The following is a 15,428-nucleotide window of genomic DNA, read 5'->3' on the forward strand; positions in this document are numbered from 1 at the left end:
CATCAGCAGTATTTTGCTTTTATATCCTTCCATCGGTGAGGAGACCAATACTGTGCACAGTACTCCAGGTGTGGTCTCACCAAAGCCCTACATAATTGCAGGAAGACTTACTTATGCTCCAATCACCTGCCATAAAGATGAACAGATCATTTGCTTTCCTAATTGCCTGCATAATAACATTCTCTGATTTGTGTACAAGGACTCCCAAGTCCCTCTGCACACCAACATTTACTGGTTTCTCAACTTTTAAAAACTATTCTACTTTTAGAAACATAGAAACATAGAAAATAGGTGCAGGAGTAGGCCATTCGGCCCTTCGAGCCTGCACCACCATTCAATAAGATCATGGCTGATCATTCATCTCAGTACCCCTTTCCTGCTTTCTCTCCATACCCCTTGATCCCTTTAGCCGTAAGGGCCATATCTAACTCCCTCTTGAATATATCCAATGAACTGGCATCAACAACTCTCTGCGGTAGGGAATTCCACAGGTTCACAACTCTCTGAGTGAAGAAGTTTCTCCTCATCTCAGTCCTAAATGGCTTACACCTTAACCTTAGACTGTGACCCCTGGTTCTGGACTTCCCCAACATCGGGAACATTCTTCTTCCATCTAACCTGTCCAGTCCCTGCAGAATTTTATATGTTTCTCTGAGATCCCCTCTCATTCTTCTAAACTCCAGGGAATACAGGCCCAGTCGATGCAGTGTCTCCTCATATGTCAGTCCTGCCATTCCGGGCACCAGTCTGGTGAACTTTGGACAGATCCTGTCACTGCTTTCCAAATGCACTGCTATTTCATCTTTGATTCCAACATTTTCCCCACTACTGATGTCAGGCTAACTGGTCTATAATTCTCCATTTTCTCTCTCCCTCCTTTTTTAAAAAGTGGTGTTACATTAGCTACCCTCCAGTCCATAGGAACTAATCCAGAGTCGATAGACTATTTGAAAATGATCACCAATGTATCCACTATTTCTAGGGCCACTTCCTTAAGTACTCTGGGTTGAAAACTATCAGGCCCTGGGGATTTATCGGCCTTCAATCTCATCAATTTCCCAAACACAATTTCCTGAATAATAAGGATTTCCTTCAGTTCCTCCTTCTCGCTAGACCCTCGGTCCCCTAGTATTTCCAGAATGTTTTTTGTGTCTTCCTTAGTGAAGACAGAACCAAAGTATTTGTTCAATTGGTCTGCCATTTCTTTGTTCCCCATTATAAATTCACCTGATTCTGACCGCAAGCGACCTACGTTTGTCTTCACTAATCTTTTTCCTCCTCACATATCTATAGAAGCTTTTGCAGTCATGTTTTATGTTTCCAGCAAGCCTCCTCTCATACTCTATTTTCCCCACCCTGATTAAACACTTTGTCCTCCTCTGCTGAATTCTAAATTTCTCCCAGTCCTCAGGTTTGCTGCTTTTTCTGGCCAATTGATATGCCAATTCCTTGGATTTAACACTATCCCTAATTTCCCTTGTTGAGCCACCTTCCCTGTTTTATTTTTACTCCTGTGATGTACAATTGTTGAAGTTCATCCATGTGATATTTAAATGTTTGCCATTGCCTATCCACCGTCAACCCTTTAAGTATCTTTCGCCAGTCTATTCTAGACAATTCACGTCTTATACCATCGAAGTTACCTTTCCTTAAGTTCAGGACCCTCGTCTCTGAATTAACTGTGTCACTCTGCATCTTAATAAAGAATTCTATCATATTATGGTCACTCTTCCCCAAGAGGCCTCGCACAACAAGATTGCTAATTAGTCCTTTCTTGGTACACATCAGCCAATCTTGGATGGCCAGCCCTCTAGTTGGTTCCTCGACATATTGGTCTAGAAATCCATCCCTAATACACTCCAGGAAATCCTCCTCCATCGTACTGCAACCAGTTTGGTTAAACCAATTTATATGTAGATTAAAGTCGCCCATGATAACTGCTGTACCTTTATTGCATGAATCCCTAATTTCTTGTTTGATGCTGTGTCCAACCTCACTACTACTGTTTGGTAGTCTGTACACAACTCCCACTCGTGTTTTCTGCCCTTTGGTATTCTGCAGCTCCACCCATACAGATTCCATATCCTCCAAACTAATGTCCTTCCTTCCTATTTCTATTCTTCCTACCAGAGTGGACAATTTCACATTTCCCCACATTATACTCCATCTGCCACCTTCTTGCCCATTCACTAAACCTGTCTATAAACCTTCACAGTTTCTTTGAATTGATCTTACAGCTTACTTTCCCACCTAGCTTTGTATTGTCAGCAAACTTGGATATACCACACCTAGTCCCCTCATCTAAGTAATTGATATAGAATGTAAATAGCTGAAGTCCTTGCAGCAACCCTCTATTTACAAGTTGCCAAGCCGAAAATTACGCGTTTATTCCTACTTTCTGTTTTCTCTCCGTTAGTAGAATCCAAGCTAATATATTGTCCTATTCCCATGAGCCCTTATCTCATGTAACATCTTGTGTGGCACTTTATTGAATGCCTTTATAAAATACAAATATACTACATCCACTGGTTTCCCCTTATCTACTCTGCTAATTGCACCCTCAAAAAATTCTAATAGATTTGTCCAACACAATTTCTCTTTCATAAAACTGTGTTGATTCTGCCATATCACATTATGGGGTAAAATTCAGCACCTTAGCACCTCCCATTAGTTCAGTAATTGGCGTTAATGGGATGTGACAACATGAATGTGGGGCGAGGGGAACCCCACTCCACACATCAAATCCCCCCCACCGCAGCGTCGGTGCTAACAGTTATTGCTGGGAGCCTCAACACCAGGTGGATCGTGATGTCAGTGAGTGTGCAATGCTCACTGACCGCCCGATCTGCAAAACTGATTGTCGCCACTTACCTTAGTGCCAGAAGAAACAGCCAACGGTAGAGCTGGCATGGAGCACCAGGAAGTCTACTCCAGTGATGTTTATTTAAGGGATCATCAGCAGTGAGTTGCAGCCGTAGGTTCGTGGAGCTTCAGTGCTTTCTTCTCAGTTTCATATAATGCAACAGTCTCAATCCGTGATTTCAAGGTTATTGAGTATCAGGAGTGTTGTAGCAACTAAAAAGTGCTGCATTTATTCTTTAAAAAATCATACCACTACAATTGACAACATTAATTGGGGCTGTGCTGGTAGTCGACCTCCCCCTCCAGGATCTACGGCAGAGGGAGCGGAGGCAGAGAGAAAGATTGGAACATGTGGCCAGAGGAAGGAGGAGGGCCATAAGTGCTCTCAACAAGAGGGGGTTGGGCGCCTCTTGCAAAATTGTGCTGGAGTTAGCCGAGGAGCTGCCACGATAGCCCCGTGCCCCACCAATAGCACCCCGGGCCGGGGCACAACCGCCGATGACCCCTTAGTGCCACACAATGACCCCGCGGCCATTTACATTGGCCAGTGCCCCGTAAGTATGCCATGAGCGGTGTCAGTGCCAGCCTCGTGGATCGCGAACCAGGCCGAACTCCGCTCACAAGGTGGAAGTTACAGGGGAGGTCGGGAGCGCCCTGTGCAGCCATATTACCTGTTTCACCGACTCACCGATCGGCTCATTCTTTACTTCCCTGGCATGGCCCGAGCTGCCATTGTGCAGCTTGGCATTCTGTCTTGTGTGCCAGGCTGCAGCCTTGGCACCAGGCCACCCTGGTGACCCAGTGGAGGCCATCAGAGGCCCAGCAAAGTGCGCCAGTGCTGCCAATCGTGTCCTAAGATGGGCAACAAATACTGGCCTTGTCAGCAATGCCCACATCCCAGGAACAAATAGAAAAAAGGTATCGCCCTGGTACCTGCCCCATCAGGAAGTGGAACTCGGCGAGATTGCGCTCCACTTCCTGTGAGGGGCGGTAACCGCAATTCCGCGGCCGGAGCGGGACTTCTGTGCCGGGCGCAGGAAGTCCCGCCCCCAGCCGGTTAGCACCCCCAATCAGGGCACTGGGAAATTTCTTCCCCGAGGACTCCAATCATTTCTTTGAGCAGTGAGCACGTATTTTGCATGCAGTGTAAAACATTGGTGCATATTGCTCAATCTCCAACCTTTCTAATGACACCGCCCATTCCTGGGCGATAATGAAATTCTCGCCCTTTGGTTCTTTGTTTCATTTTATAGGTTTAGCTTCGATTCACATTCAGGAAATGATTCATTGCGTACAATAACTGGATAGTATAAATAAGCTGGAAAACAACACACTAAACACTCTTCTCGATCAATTCACCATTGGAACGATTGTTGAAGCTGAAAAAGAAATTTTAACAACGCATTGTCCATCGATCAGCACGATGAGGTAACGGTCATTGGAATTCCTCCTTTATTTAAATTTACGTGTAGACTATCGAACAAGGAGCTAGTTTTCAGAAATAAAGTAGCTTACATTACAAAGCAGTTGAAATGCAGAGAGCTGGGATTAGTGGCTCACAGTGAGACACACAGATAAGGGAACACTGCTGCACCAAGACTGGTGATAGTCAGTAAACATGAGGCAAAAGGCAGACCTGTTCATAGGATTATAACTCAAACAACAATTTACATTATTTTTGACTGGGCTCTGTTGAAAGTACAAAGTTAAACTTGAATATTATACTGTGGTGGAAAGGCGTATTCTGTAAGTGCCCTCAGGTCATATCCAGAGTTTGAAGAAAGAAAGTTTCACTTTGTGTTCCATGGGAATCTAGAAGGGATCTACTAATGTAAAATAGTGATTTCCAGCACTTTCATATATCCAAACTAAAGCAACCTGAACTATAAAGCAAAGGGAGAGTACAGCATGGACTGGGATGGGGGGATGGACACAGCATGAAATGCAGGAGGAGAGTGCCAGCTTAAAGTGTGTAGAAGAAGGAAAAGTGCTGACTTACATTGAGAATGGGAGCGGGGGAGAAGAGTGCTGACATGAACTGGGGGAAAGGACAGGTGCAGCAGTTTGAACGGAGCAGCAAAGGGAGGAAAGCCACCATGAACTGGGGCAGGGGTAAGAATGACAGCTTGGATTGTGGGGGGAGGGAGACGAGAGCCAACAGGAACAAGAGGCAGGCGGAGTAGAGTGCAAGGAGAAGCTGGGATGGCTGGGGGATGAAGTGTATCGACGTGAGTTTAACAGCAAGGAAGAAAGAATTTGTATTGATGTAACACCTTATCACACCTCTCAGAAATGTCCCAAAGTGCTTCACATTCAGTGAATTATGTTGCAGTGCAGTCACTGTTGTTTTGTCAGGAAATGTGACAACTCAGTTTGCACAACAACAACAACTGGCATTTATATAGCACCTTTACATAGAAACATAGAAACATAGAAACATAGAAAATAGGTGCAGGAGTAGGCCATTCGGCCCTTCTAGCCTGCACCGCCATTCAATGAGTTCATGGCTGAACATTCAACTTCAGTACCCCATTCCTGCTTTCTCGCCATACCCCTTGATCCCCCTAGCAGTAAGGACCTCATCTAACTCCTTTTTGAATATATTTAGTGAATTGGCCTCAACAACTTTCTGTGGTAGAGAATTCCACAGGTTCACCACTCTCTGGGTGAAGAAGTTCCTCCGCATCTAGGAAAACATCCCAAGGTGCTTCACAGCAACGTAATCAGACAACAATGGACACTGAGGCAAAGAAGGGGATGGTTAGAGGGATGACAAAAGCTTAGTCAAAGAGATAGGAGATTGTAAAGGAGGAGAGTGAGGTGGAGAGGTTCAGCGAGGGAATTCCAGAGTATCGGGCCTGTCTGGTCTGATGGCTCGGCCACCATCAGTGGGTGAAGTGGGAGAAGGACACGAGCCCGAGTTAGAGGAACACAGAATTCACGGATAATGCCATAGAATCTATGAGGTCCACTTGATCCACTGGAATAGGCAGAGGCTGCCTTGGTTTAACATCACACCTGGAGGATGGCATGGTGGAAGATTTTCAGCAGGGTAAGAGTCAGTTCATGAAACATGGTCTTTCAGAATGCTGATATCTTTGTGTTGGGCCTTCTTTTCTGCTTTAAGGATGGGATTAGAGAGGGTTACATAGGATACACAGCACAGAAACCGGCCATTCAGCCCAGCCAGTCCATGCTGGTTTATGCTCCACTCGAGCCTCCTCCTGTCTTTCCTCAGCTAATTCTATCTGCATAACCCTCTAATCCCTTCTCCCTCATATGCTTATCTAGTCTCCCCTGAAATGCATCTATACTATTTGCTTCAACCACTCCATATGGTAGTGAGTTCCACATTCTCACCGCTCTCTGGGTAAAGAAGCTTCTTTTGAATTCCCTATTTGATTTCTTGGTGTCTGTCTTACACTGATGGCCTCTAGTTTTGCTCCTCCTCAGACTGGAAACACTCTCTCTGTGTCGACTCTATCATAACCTTTCATAATTTTAAAGACTTCTAGGTTCTCCTTCCGCATGTTGGGGTGGAGAATGACCTGCTCACAGACAGCAGGGTCCCTGTGGAGGACCAGGTTGATGATCTGTTTAGTGGAGAGTTACCTGGACTGCCAATGTGAGAGGGAGAGTGTTTTAGAATTAGCTCTGACCTTTTTAGTGAGGAACTCCCATTTCAGAATGGAATGCATGAATGAGAAGGAGATGTAATGGGTGAACCAACAGGCAGACTGAGTACTTCAACCAATGTTCCTGTTCATATCATTGGGAGTGGAGGTGTTTGAGGTGATGCTGTACATTGCGTGAGAAGATTAAATGTCCATGAGCTGGTACATCAGCCAGCATGAAGGAGACCAGTGTAAGTACAGCTGAGATTTGCAGTCATCCCTTTTCCTTTTGCAGTGGTTTTTGCAGAGGTCACCTTTGTGTGACCAGAGATTTCATGGTCAGTGGGTCCAGGAGTCGGGAGAAGGCTTTAGTTAAAGAAACCGGAGAGAGGGGAGGGGGTGACACAGCCAGTCTGAGACGGGTTTTGATGAATTTTGTTCTCTTGCAGCAACACACAGAAGGATTTGTTGAAAGTGAAGCTCGATTGGCTTCAATGTCACTTCACATGGGGCCCACAGAAGGAAAACATTGACTTGGACAACATGAAGTCTAGATTGCAAGATTCAATACAGGCTGGTGTGAAATATCAGGCCAGGTCTTACAACCACCTCGCTTTTGTAAACTGTCTGCAAGGCAACTGTGAAGAGGCAATTCAAAACTTAAAGGAAGCTGAAAAGATTCTGAGGGAGAACCATGAACATGAATTTGAAAGAAGAAGCATCATCACCTGTGGAAACTATGCCTGGGTATATTATCACATGGGCCAACTGACAGAGGCCCAGTCCTACCTCGACAAGCTGGAGATGATCTGTAAACAATTTACTGATGGCTCTCGGTATACAGCACTGATACCTGAAGTATACGGGGAGAAGGGTTGGTCACTGTTGACTTCTGCTGATCAATACTATGAAGAGGCAAAGGAATGTTTTGAGAAGGCTCTGGAGGAAGATCCTGATGACACTGAATGGAACGTTGGCTATGCGACTGCTCTGTTCCGTCTGGAAGGGTTTTCTGGTACCCCAGAGAGTGGTGACCGCAGCCAATCAGTGAAGCAGTTGCGACGTGTGCTGGAACTTGATCCAGATGACTCTGTAGCCATGGTGCTGTTGGCTCTAAAACTACAAGAGTTCAATCAAAAGGAGGAAGCACTGAAATTAGTTGAACAAGCATTGCAGAAGTCCCCTGATCTTCCATATGTAACTCGTTATGCAGCAAAATTTTACAGAGCAAAAGGAGATGTGGAAAAAGCTGTGGAGCTGTTGAAGAAAGCATTCGAAATTACCCCAAACTCTACCTTTTTACACCACCAAATAGGTCAGTGTTACAAAAAAAAACTATATCGACTGATCAAATATCCAGGCAGCAAAGACCCTCGCAATCCTGCTTTTCAACAGAAAGCTGACTTAATCAATAAATGCAAGTACCATTTTGAAAAGGCATTTGAGCCCCGCCCATTAACATCTATTAAGGCACAACTGGATTTTGCAAAAATCTGTTCATTAAATAAAGAATTTTTCAAAGCAGATGCGATCTACAGCAATCTACTGAAATTAGAAAATATTCGCCAAGAAAATAAGCAGCAAATATGTTTAGCGGTCGGATTATTTGAACTGCACCAGAAAAGATCTGAATCAAATGCCGTCACCCATTTTCTGGAAGGAGTGAAAGTCAAATATGACTCAATAGAATGGAGAAGGTGTCACGAAAACTTGGAGAAGATAGCAGACAGGCGACTTTGTATAAATTCAAGAGACAGCAAAGCCCTTGGTGTTCTTGGGTTACTGCACCAGCTGGATGGGAAGAATTGTAAAGCTATTGAATGCTTTGAAAAGGCCCTGGAGTTTGATTGTCACAATGAAGAATATCTAAGTGCTCTCGCTGAATTACGCCTTTCTATCCAGACAACTCTCTCGTTCCCAGCTAAAACTAAACATATTTTTGAAAGATGCATTAATACTCTCTGATTTATGAGCAGGTTTGGTAGGGTACTTGCTTCACTTATTATATTCTGCTGGTACTTTCTTTTGAATTATTATTTTACTCGTGTGTCTAATTTTCAAACAATGATCTTTCTGCAGTTATTCAAAATTCCTGTGCTTCATTCAAGAATATTGACACCACTGGTGAACTAACCAATAGGATTTGTTCCTGTATCCTTCGACCTTTTGCTATGTGTGAAACGATAAAAAATAACGTGGGTTTTGGGGAAATTAGAGTTAAATGAGCCAATGGGACAGAGCCACAATAGTTGTATTTTATGAATTATAGGAACAGTTTTTTAGACAATAATAAACATTACATGGGCCCGATTTTAACTCCAGATGGGTTTTGGGTGGGTGAGTGGCGAGGGGAATGGGAAACTCACCTGTTGCTGCAGATATCGGGCCTGGGGTATTTTAAATCCCGAACTTCATTATCGTGCGGCCAGACCACTTCCCGGCCACAGGGCGTGCAGGCAGGTGCGGTGAAGGTGGTTCTGGGAGGGTCTCTGGGGATGGAAGGGGGGATGTGGGGAGTCCGGGGCAGGGGAGCCCCAAACTTTCATTTTGGGGCCTGGCGGGGCATTCCTGCACAAAGGAAAGTCAAACACTTACACCTTGACATCCTGATTCTCCTCAGAGCTGCTTCGGCCTGTTGGAAAAGCTGCACCGGCTTCCCCCGCCCAGGCCAGAGTTAACGGCGCAGTCAGGGCCCGATGATGTCACCACACCCCGTGTGTGATGTCACCACACCCCGGTCCGTGTGTGATGTCACCACACCCCGGTCCGTGTGTGATGTCACCAGACCCCGGTCCGTGTGTGATGTCACCAGACCCCGGTCCGTGTGTGATGTCACCAGACCCCGGTCCGTTATTGTCAATGATGACCCTGCCACTTTTGACGAGTGGCTTCGTCCAATCTCTGCCAAGTGGGCAGGTTTAAAATCGCCCCCAATGAAGTTCTTAAATAATCTAGAAAACTGGGTAGATAGAGGAACACTGATGTACAAATATATACGAAAAATGTGATTTATTATGATCATCATCTGTTTAGGTGTTTTAACAGCAATGCAGGCAAAGCATTATAGCTAGAGGTGCATAAGCTTCAGTGCACTCTGAGCATGTGACTTATACTCTTTTTATGGTAATGATGGTGTAAAAATATCTCCAATCCAGCCCATAGAGGGTGCAATAAAACCACTCTGTCGACATATCTTTCACTTGCTGCCTCTTCACAATAAAGTCCACCATCGGGTGAAAGGCTTTCCATGTGTACCAGCTGAGAGAGGACCAACGACCACTGCAGGCCCTTCAAATAAATCATCAGCTTGATTCTGTTGCTCTGAAGCTTTGCTGACAGACGATTGGACTCCCATCCAGAGCGTTCATTCAGATCTCAGCCTCTGTCACTGGGAGTCTCCCTGCCCTGTAACTGGTCAGCTGCACCTGCTCTTCATCAAACCTTCTGTGTCCCTCGTTGGCCAACACAGAGCAGCTTGGACAATACCCGGGAAAGTCCCTTTTCCAGAGACTGTCACCATCTCTGTGAAGAAACGCAGTCGAGGGAGGAAAGCTAAAGGATCTAGAAATAGGTTAAAATGGGATAAAATATCAAAACACAATGGCTGCAAACACTGATTTTCCCGAGATTTCAATTGTAATTGTAATATCAGAGATTGAACATTAAAATAACCAATAAAATTAATCTGTGGCAAAGACTTAGTTTGTGTTGTTGTTATGTATGCAATAAAGGTTCAAACTGAGTACTGTTTAACTGAGCAAGGTACAACCTTGGCTATGTTTTATTTAGGCCCAAAATGCCTGACTCTCAAAATGGCTGACCTTTTATACCTGAGCAGCACCATGTGCATGCTGCTCAGTGGCCTCCAACAATGCCGCCATCTGGTGGCTACAAACAGAATGTGAAATTAATACATGACAATTGTTGGTCTGTGTGAATGCGGACAGTTAGTGTGGTACAGGACATGATGGGAAAAACTTGCACGATATTTTCTGGCAGTCGGTAATGTTTATGGCCACTTGCCAGCATTTGATAAAAATATTCAATTCCCAAACGGGAAATAGGGCATAATTTGCAATAAAATTGAGCAAATTTTCCTTCCTGTGTCAGGCTTTTTTGAAACTTGTGGTCAGCTCTCCACAGCAATAATGGGCCCCTGGGTGAGGTGCTGGAGGGTGACCAGTGCCCATGGGACTGTGTCCCACGAAGGAGTCAACACCTTAAGGAGCGGAGGGAAGGGCAACAGATAGCAGAGAAAACGGGTAAGAAACAAAAACCTTTCTGGTTACTGGGTGTTCCCAGGCCCCAGGATGTATTTTCTGGCACTGCACAGGCGTCCTCTCCACCTCTAACCCAGAGGTGACTGCTGGGATGTTCTGGGAAAACTTACACATTCACACACAAGTGCAGAGCAACAGTTGCAGTGACAGCCACAGCGAGATCGTGAGGAGCGGCGAACTACTAAAGTGTCAGCCCAACCAGCACCAACTGACCTGGGAGGGCAAGAAGTCAAAAGGATCAAAGGTGTGACATCACAGGAAAGCAGGGAAGTGATTGGTTGGTCAGTTTTTCTCTCTTTTCTTGGGCATTGGTTTATATTAAGAGCCAGAATTAAAAACTAAAACGTTCAAAACTTGAAAACATAATTAATTAAATACATTAGAGATGGCAGGGCAGGCAACATGTTACTGCTGCAACATGTGGGAGCAGGTGGAGACCATTGAGGCCCATGGTGACCACATTGACAGTAAGTGTTGGCAGCTCGAGGAACTTCGGCTCCGTGTTGATCAGTCCAAGCTTCAAACACTGCAACACATCAGGGACACATCACGCTTACCTGGACACTGTGTTTCAGGAGGCAGTCACACCCCTTAGATTAATTAATTCAAACTTGGTCCGTGGTCAGGGACAGGAGGGTGTGACTACGAGTGAGGCAGGTATGGGGACCCAGGATGTAGTGATGGAGGAGCCTCAGCCCTTGCTCTTGTCCAACAGGTTCAACGCTCTTACTCCCTGTGTGGACCAAAACAGGGACTGCAGGGAGGATGAGCAAACTGACCACAGCAATGTGATACAGGGGACCATTTAAATGGGGGGAGTAAAAAGAAATGTTGTAGTGGTCGGGGACAGTATCAGTCGGGGGATAGATACTGTTCTCTGTAGCTGAGAGCGTGAGTCCCGAAGGTGGTGCTGCCTGCCCGGTGCCAGGGTTAAGGACATCTCCTCAGGGCTGCAGAGGAACTTGGAGTGGGAGGGGGTAGATCCAATTGTTGTGGTCCACGTACTCCTGGATTGCGGTTACTGGGATCACACACAGATGAGTTCCTCACGGGCAGCCTGGGCAGAAAGGGACTGTCTAGGTTGTCTCCTCCCTTTCTCTTCCTCCTTTTCCTCTTCCTCCTCCTCCTCCTGCTCATGCTCCTGACCCTCAGCTGCTTGCTGTATAGCAGGTGGCAAGCGCTGTGCCCTCATGATGGCGAGGTTGTGCAACATGCAGCAGACCACCACGAATCTTGACACCCGCTCTGGTGAGTACTACAGGGCCCCTCCAGAATGGTCCAGGCAGCGGAACTATTATTTCAGCATCCCAGTGGCCTGCTCCAGCACATTTTGTGTGGTAGCACGGCTTTCATTGGCTTGTGCACCAGAGTCATCAGCCATATGGTCAGCAGATGGACCTTGTCGCCCAGTAGCCACCCTTTGGCTTTCCATTTTGGCTCAAGTGCAGCTGGCACAGCAGACTGCTGTAGAATGAAGGTGTCATGACTGTTGCCAGGATACCGGGCATTGACCTGCATGTTGTGCTGCCTACAGTCATACACCAGCTGGACCTTGAGGGAGTGGAATCCCTTTTGGTTCTGGCATGGGGCCCACAAAGTAATGTACGTGCAGCCAATGGCACCCCACACCATGGGGAGGCCTGCAATCCTAGCGAAGCCTCGTGCTCGCTTCCCCTGCTTGTCTCTGGCGAGAGAGAATGAAATGTAGTCAGAGATCTTTGAATAGAGAGACTCCGTGACCTCCTTTAACCAACAATGGATGGACAACTGCGAGATGTTGCAAATATCTCCAGCTCCAGCCTGGAAGGAGCCAGACCCATAAATGTTCATCGCCATGGTCACCTTCCCAGCCACTGGTAATGTGGTCCATGCCCTGCTCTGAGGTTACAGTTGTGGTTGCAGGAGGTGGCAGATTTCAGTGAGGTCGTCCTTACTGAAGCGAAGGCGTCTCACACATTGTTTCTCATTGAGGTTCATATGGAAGAATTGCTCCCTAAACACCCTGGATATGGCCTGCTGCTGAAAGCCCTTCTCCCCATCCTCCTCCCCCCTCTTCCAGTAGATTGTCCTGCTCTGTGTGCCCTCTGTTCATTCTCCAAGTCTTGCTGCATTCCAAGGGGAATGCCTACTAGTGCACGCATGTCTGGGAGCAACTGGTTTGTGTAGAAGCCTCGAAGGCAGTCCTTCAGCATCTGCCACACCGCTCTCTGTAGTCTTTTGCAACTTGAAACAACTGTAGAAAGTACCAAACACTTGTAGACTCGTAGCAACATCCAGAAGAAATCAAGTTTCTGACTCAGAGACGAGAGAGCTACCACTGAGCCAAAGCTGACACAGGCACTTGTTCAATTGACTGAGTTTGGTTTTCCCGGTGGCTCATCTGGTTAAAGCTGTGAATAGCTCAGCCATATAAGCAGAAAGATCGCAGGATCCGAGTCTGGATTCCTGCTAGCTGCAAGTTCTCCAGTATCAGCGGCTTGAGCCTTTGACGATCTTTGCTGTGCCCTTCTTGTGCCTGCTCCTCTCCTGCGATATTGGACTCCTGCTGGCTGCTGACTTTGCTCGAGGGACAATTGCACCGGCCTCAGATGTTCCCCGGCCTCCAAACTGCACAGCAACCATCAGCTGCACAGAGGAAAACACTGAAACAAGGAACCCCTCTGGGAACAGTCTCTCGGCACGGCACAAACAAACAGGTAACTCTATTCCACCTTGTTTACACATCATAGACAAAACCTTTAGGTTCCGTCAATCACCTATCTAACCTATCCTGATAGAGTATTTTGCAGCCTCACAGTCCTCTGTGAAAAAAGTTTCTCCTGCTCCCTGTCCTAAATCTCTTACATTAAACATTGAGGTGGAGAAATTCGGGAGTGGTGTTAATGTTTTTCAACTTTTTAAAAATGTGTGTTTTGTGTTCCAGGAAGGAAGTTGAGCACTAAATCCGAGAGAGTAACAGGAGGCAGGCTGGGCGGTACTTGTGCAGTGCTGTACAATGGGCCATGCAGCAGTGCTGCGTTGGAAGGCTCCTTCCCTCCCAGGCTCTGCAAGGGGAATACTTACCTGGTCCCCGACGGCAGACACGACACGGCCCGATCAGCCCAATGCACTGCAGCTGAGTGCCAGGACGATTGATCATGACGGAAGGGGATTGAAAATAATCAATTTGCAGCATTTCACAAATGTTTTAAATTATCTCGGCCACCTCGCCATTAAGCATCGCCCCCGAAGCACCCGGCCTCCCGATGAACATGTCCTGCAACTGTCGGTGTCTTCGGCCGGCGAAGCTGCAGGGGACGGAATAGAAGTTCGGGTTCGGGGCGATGCACACGGCAATGATGTCATGGTCTCTGGGCGAATCGCGGTACAATGTGGGTATCGATCATCTCGCCACGCCCGGTCAGTAAGTGGTTAATGCATCCTGATCAGCCCCTGGAGGCAATAACAGGAGGCGCTAAGGAGCCAATTTCTAGGCCGAGGTCTATGTTCCCTTGTTCTAGATACCACAACTGCTAGACACAGTCAGTTTCAATCTACACTGTCCCATCCTTTCATAATGTTAAATACCTCTATCAAATCAGCCCATAATTCTCCAATTAATGAAAACAGACCTGAATTTTTTGGCTCCATCTGTAGTGATGACTATAGTTGAATAGTCTGCTCATTACCCGATCCCCCATCCTCGACTCCCCCTCCCACCACTCCCTCCGCGACACCCTGGTCATTCCGCAATTACCCCCAGCAACCCCTCCCTTCCCACGGTACCTTCACATGCCAGCACAGGAGATGCAACACCTGTCCTTTTGCCTCCTCCCTTCCCACTATCCAGGGCCCCAAACACTCCTTCCCCGTGAAACAGCAATTTACTTGTAACTCTTTCAATTTAGTATTCACCGTATTCGCTGCTCACGATGTGGTCCCCTCGACAACGGGCAGAGCAAATGCAGATGGGGTGACCACTTTGCAGAATCTCTTTGTTCAGTCCGTAAGCGTGACCCTGAGCTTCCGGTTGCCTCACTTTATTTCTCCACTTCATTCCGACTCTGACCTCCCCGACCTCGGCCTCCGACACTGTTCGAATGAAGCTCGACGCAAACTCAAGGAGCAGAAGGTCATCTTTCGTTTCGGCACTTTACAGCCTTCTCAACTCAACATCCAGTTCCACAATTTCAGACCAGAACCTCTGCCCGTCTTTTGTTCACTTTCCTCCCTTTTTATTACAATGCCCACCATCTTTTTATTTTTTTTTCTCTCTTTCCCACGGCAATTGGTGATGATTCCACCATTCACATTCCATCGAGACTCATCTTTTGTTTCCTAATTTGTACCATTACCATCTCATTTTTGTCTCTTAAATCCCTCCTGTCTTCCAGCCGATCACAGAACGTCCCTTTTGTTCTTCCTCCACTCCCCCGTTCAGTGTCCCTGTACTTCCTTAATAATCTGTTACAGTTCAAACTTTCCCAGTAAAAATACAAACAAAAAAATGCCAAAAAAGTTGCTGCCCCTTTAAGGTTCTGTCATGGAGCCCTTAAAGGAACAGTGACTTTTAAAGGAAAGTTCCTTTCCTTAGGACCACTCCAAATAGGCTCACAAAGCAAATAACAGGATCATGGGGAGATCCAACTGAAAAGGCTGGGAAATTTCACCTTTGGCCTGTTTAAATATTTTA

General features: G+C 46.4%; 1 protein-coding gene and 1 long non-coding RNA gene across 2 annotated transcripts in view; one reads left to right on the plus strand and one right to left on the minus strand.

Moving 5' to 3' along the window:
- Nucleotides 1-8,441, plus strand: part of LOC139260434 (interferon-induced protein with tetratricopeptide repeats 5-like) — a 28,711-nt gene extending 20,270 nt beyond the window's left edge. The window contains exon 3 of the mRNA XM_070876997.1: nucleotides 6,926-8,441. Within this exon, the coding sequence (XP_070733098.1) occupies nucleotides 6,926-8,441 (1,516 nt within the window). The remainder of the gene's footprint in view (nucleotides 1-6,925) is intronic.
- Nucleotides 1-15,428, minus strand: part of LOC139259602 (uncharacterized) — a 59,169-nt gene that overhangs the window by 41,835 nt on the left and 1,906 nt on the right. The window lies entirely within an intron of this gene.

This window comes from Pristiophorus japonicus, chromosome 3 (genome assembly GCF_044704955.1).
Source record: "Pristiophorus japonicus isolate sPriJap1 chromosome 3, sPriJap1.hap1, whole genome shotgun sequence".
NCBI classification, from domain to species: Eukaryota; Metazoa; Chordata; class Chondrichthyes; family Pristiophoridae; genus Pristiophorus; species Pristiophorus japonicus.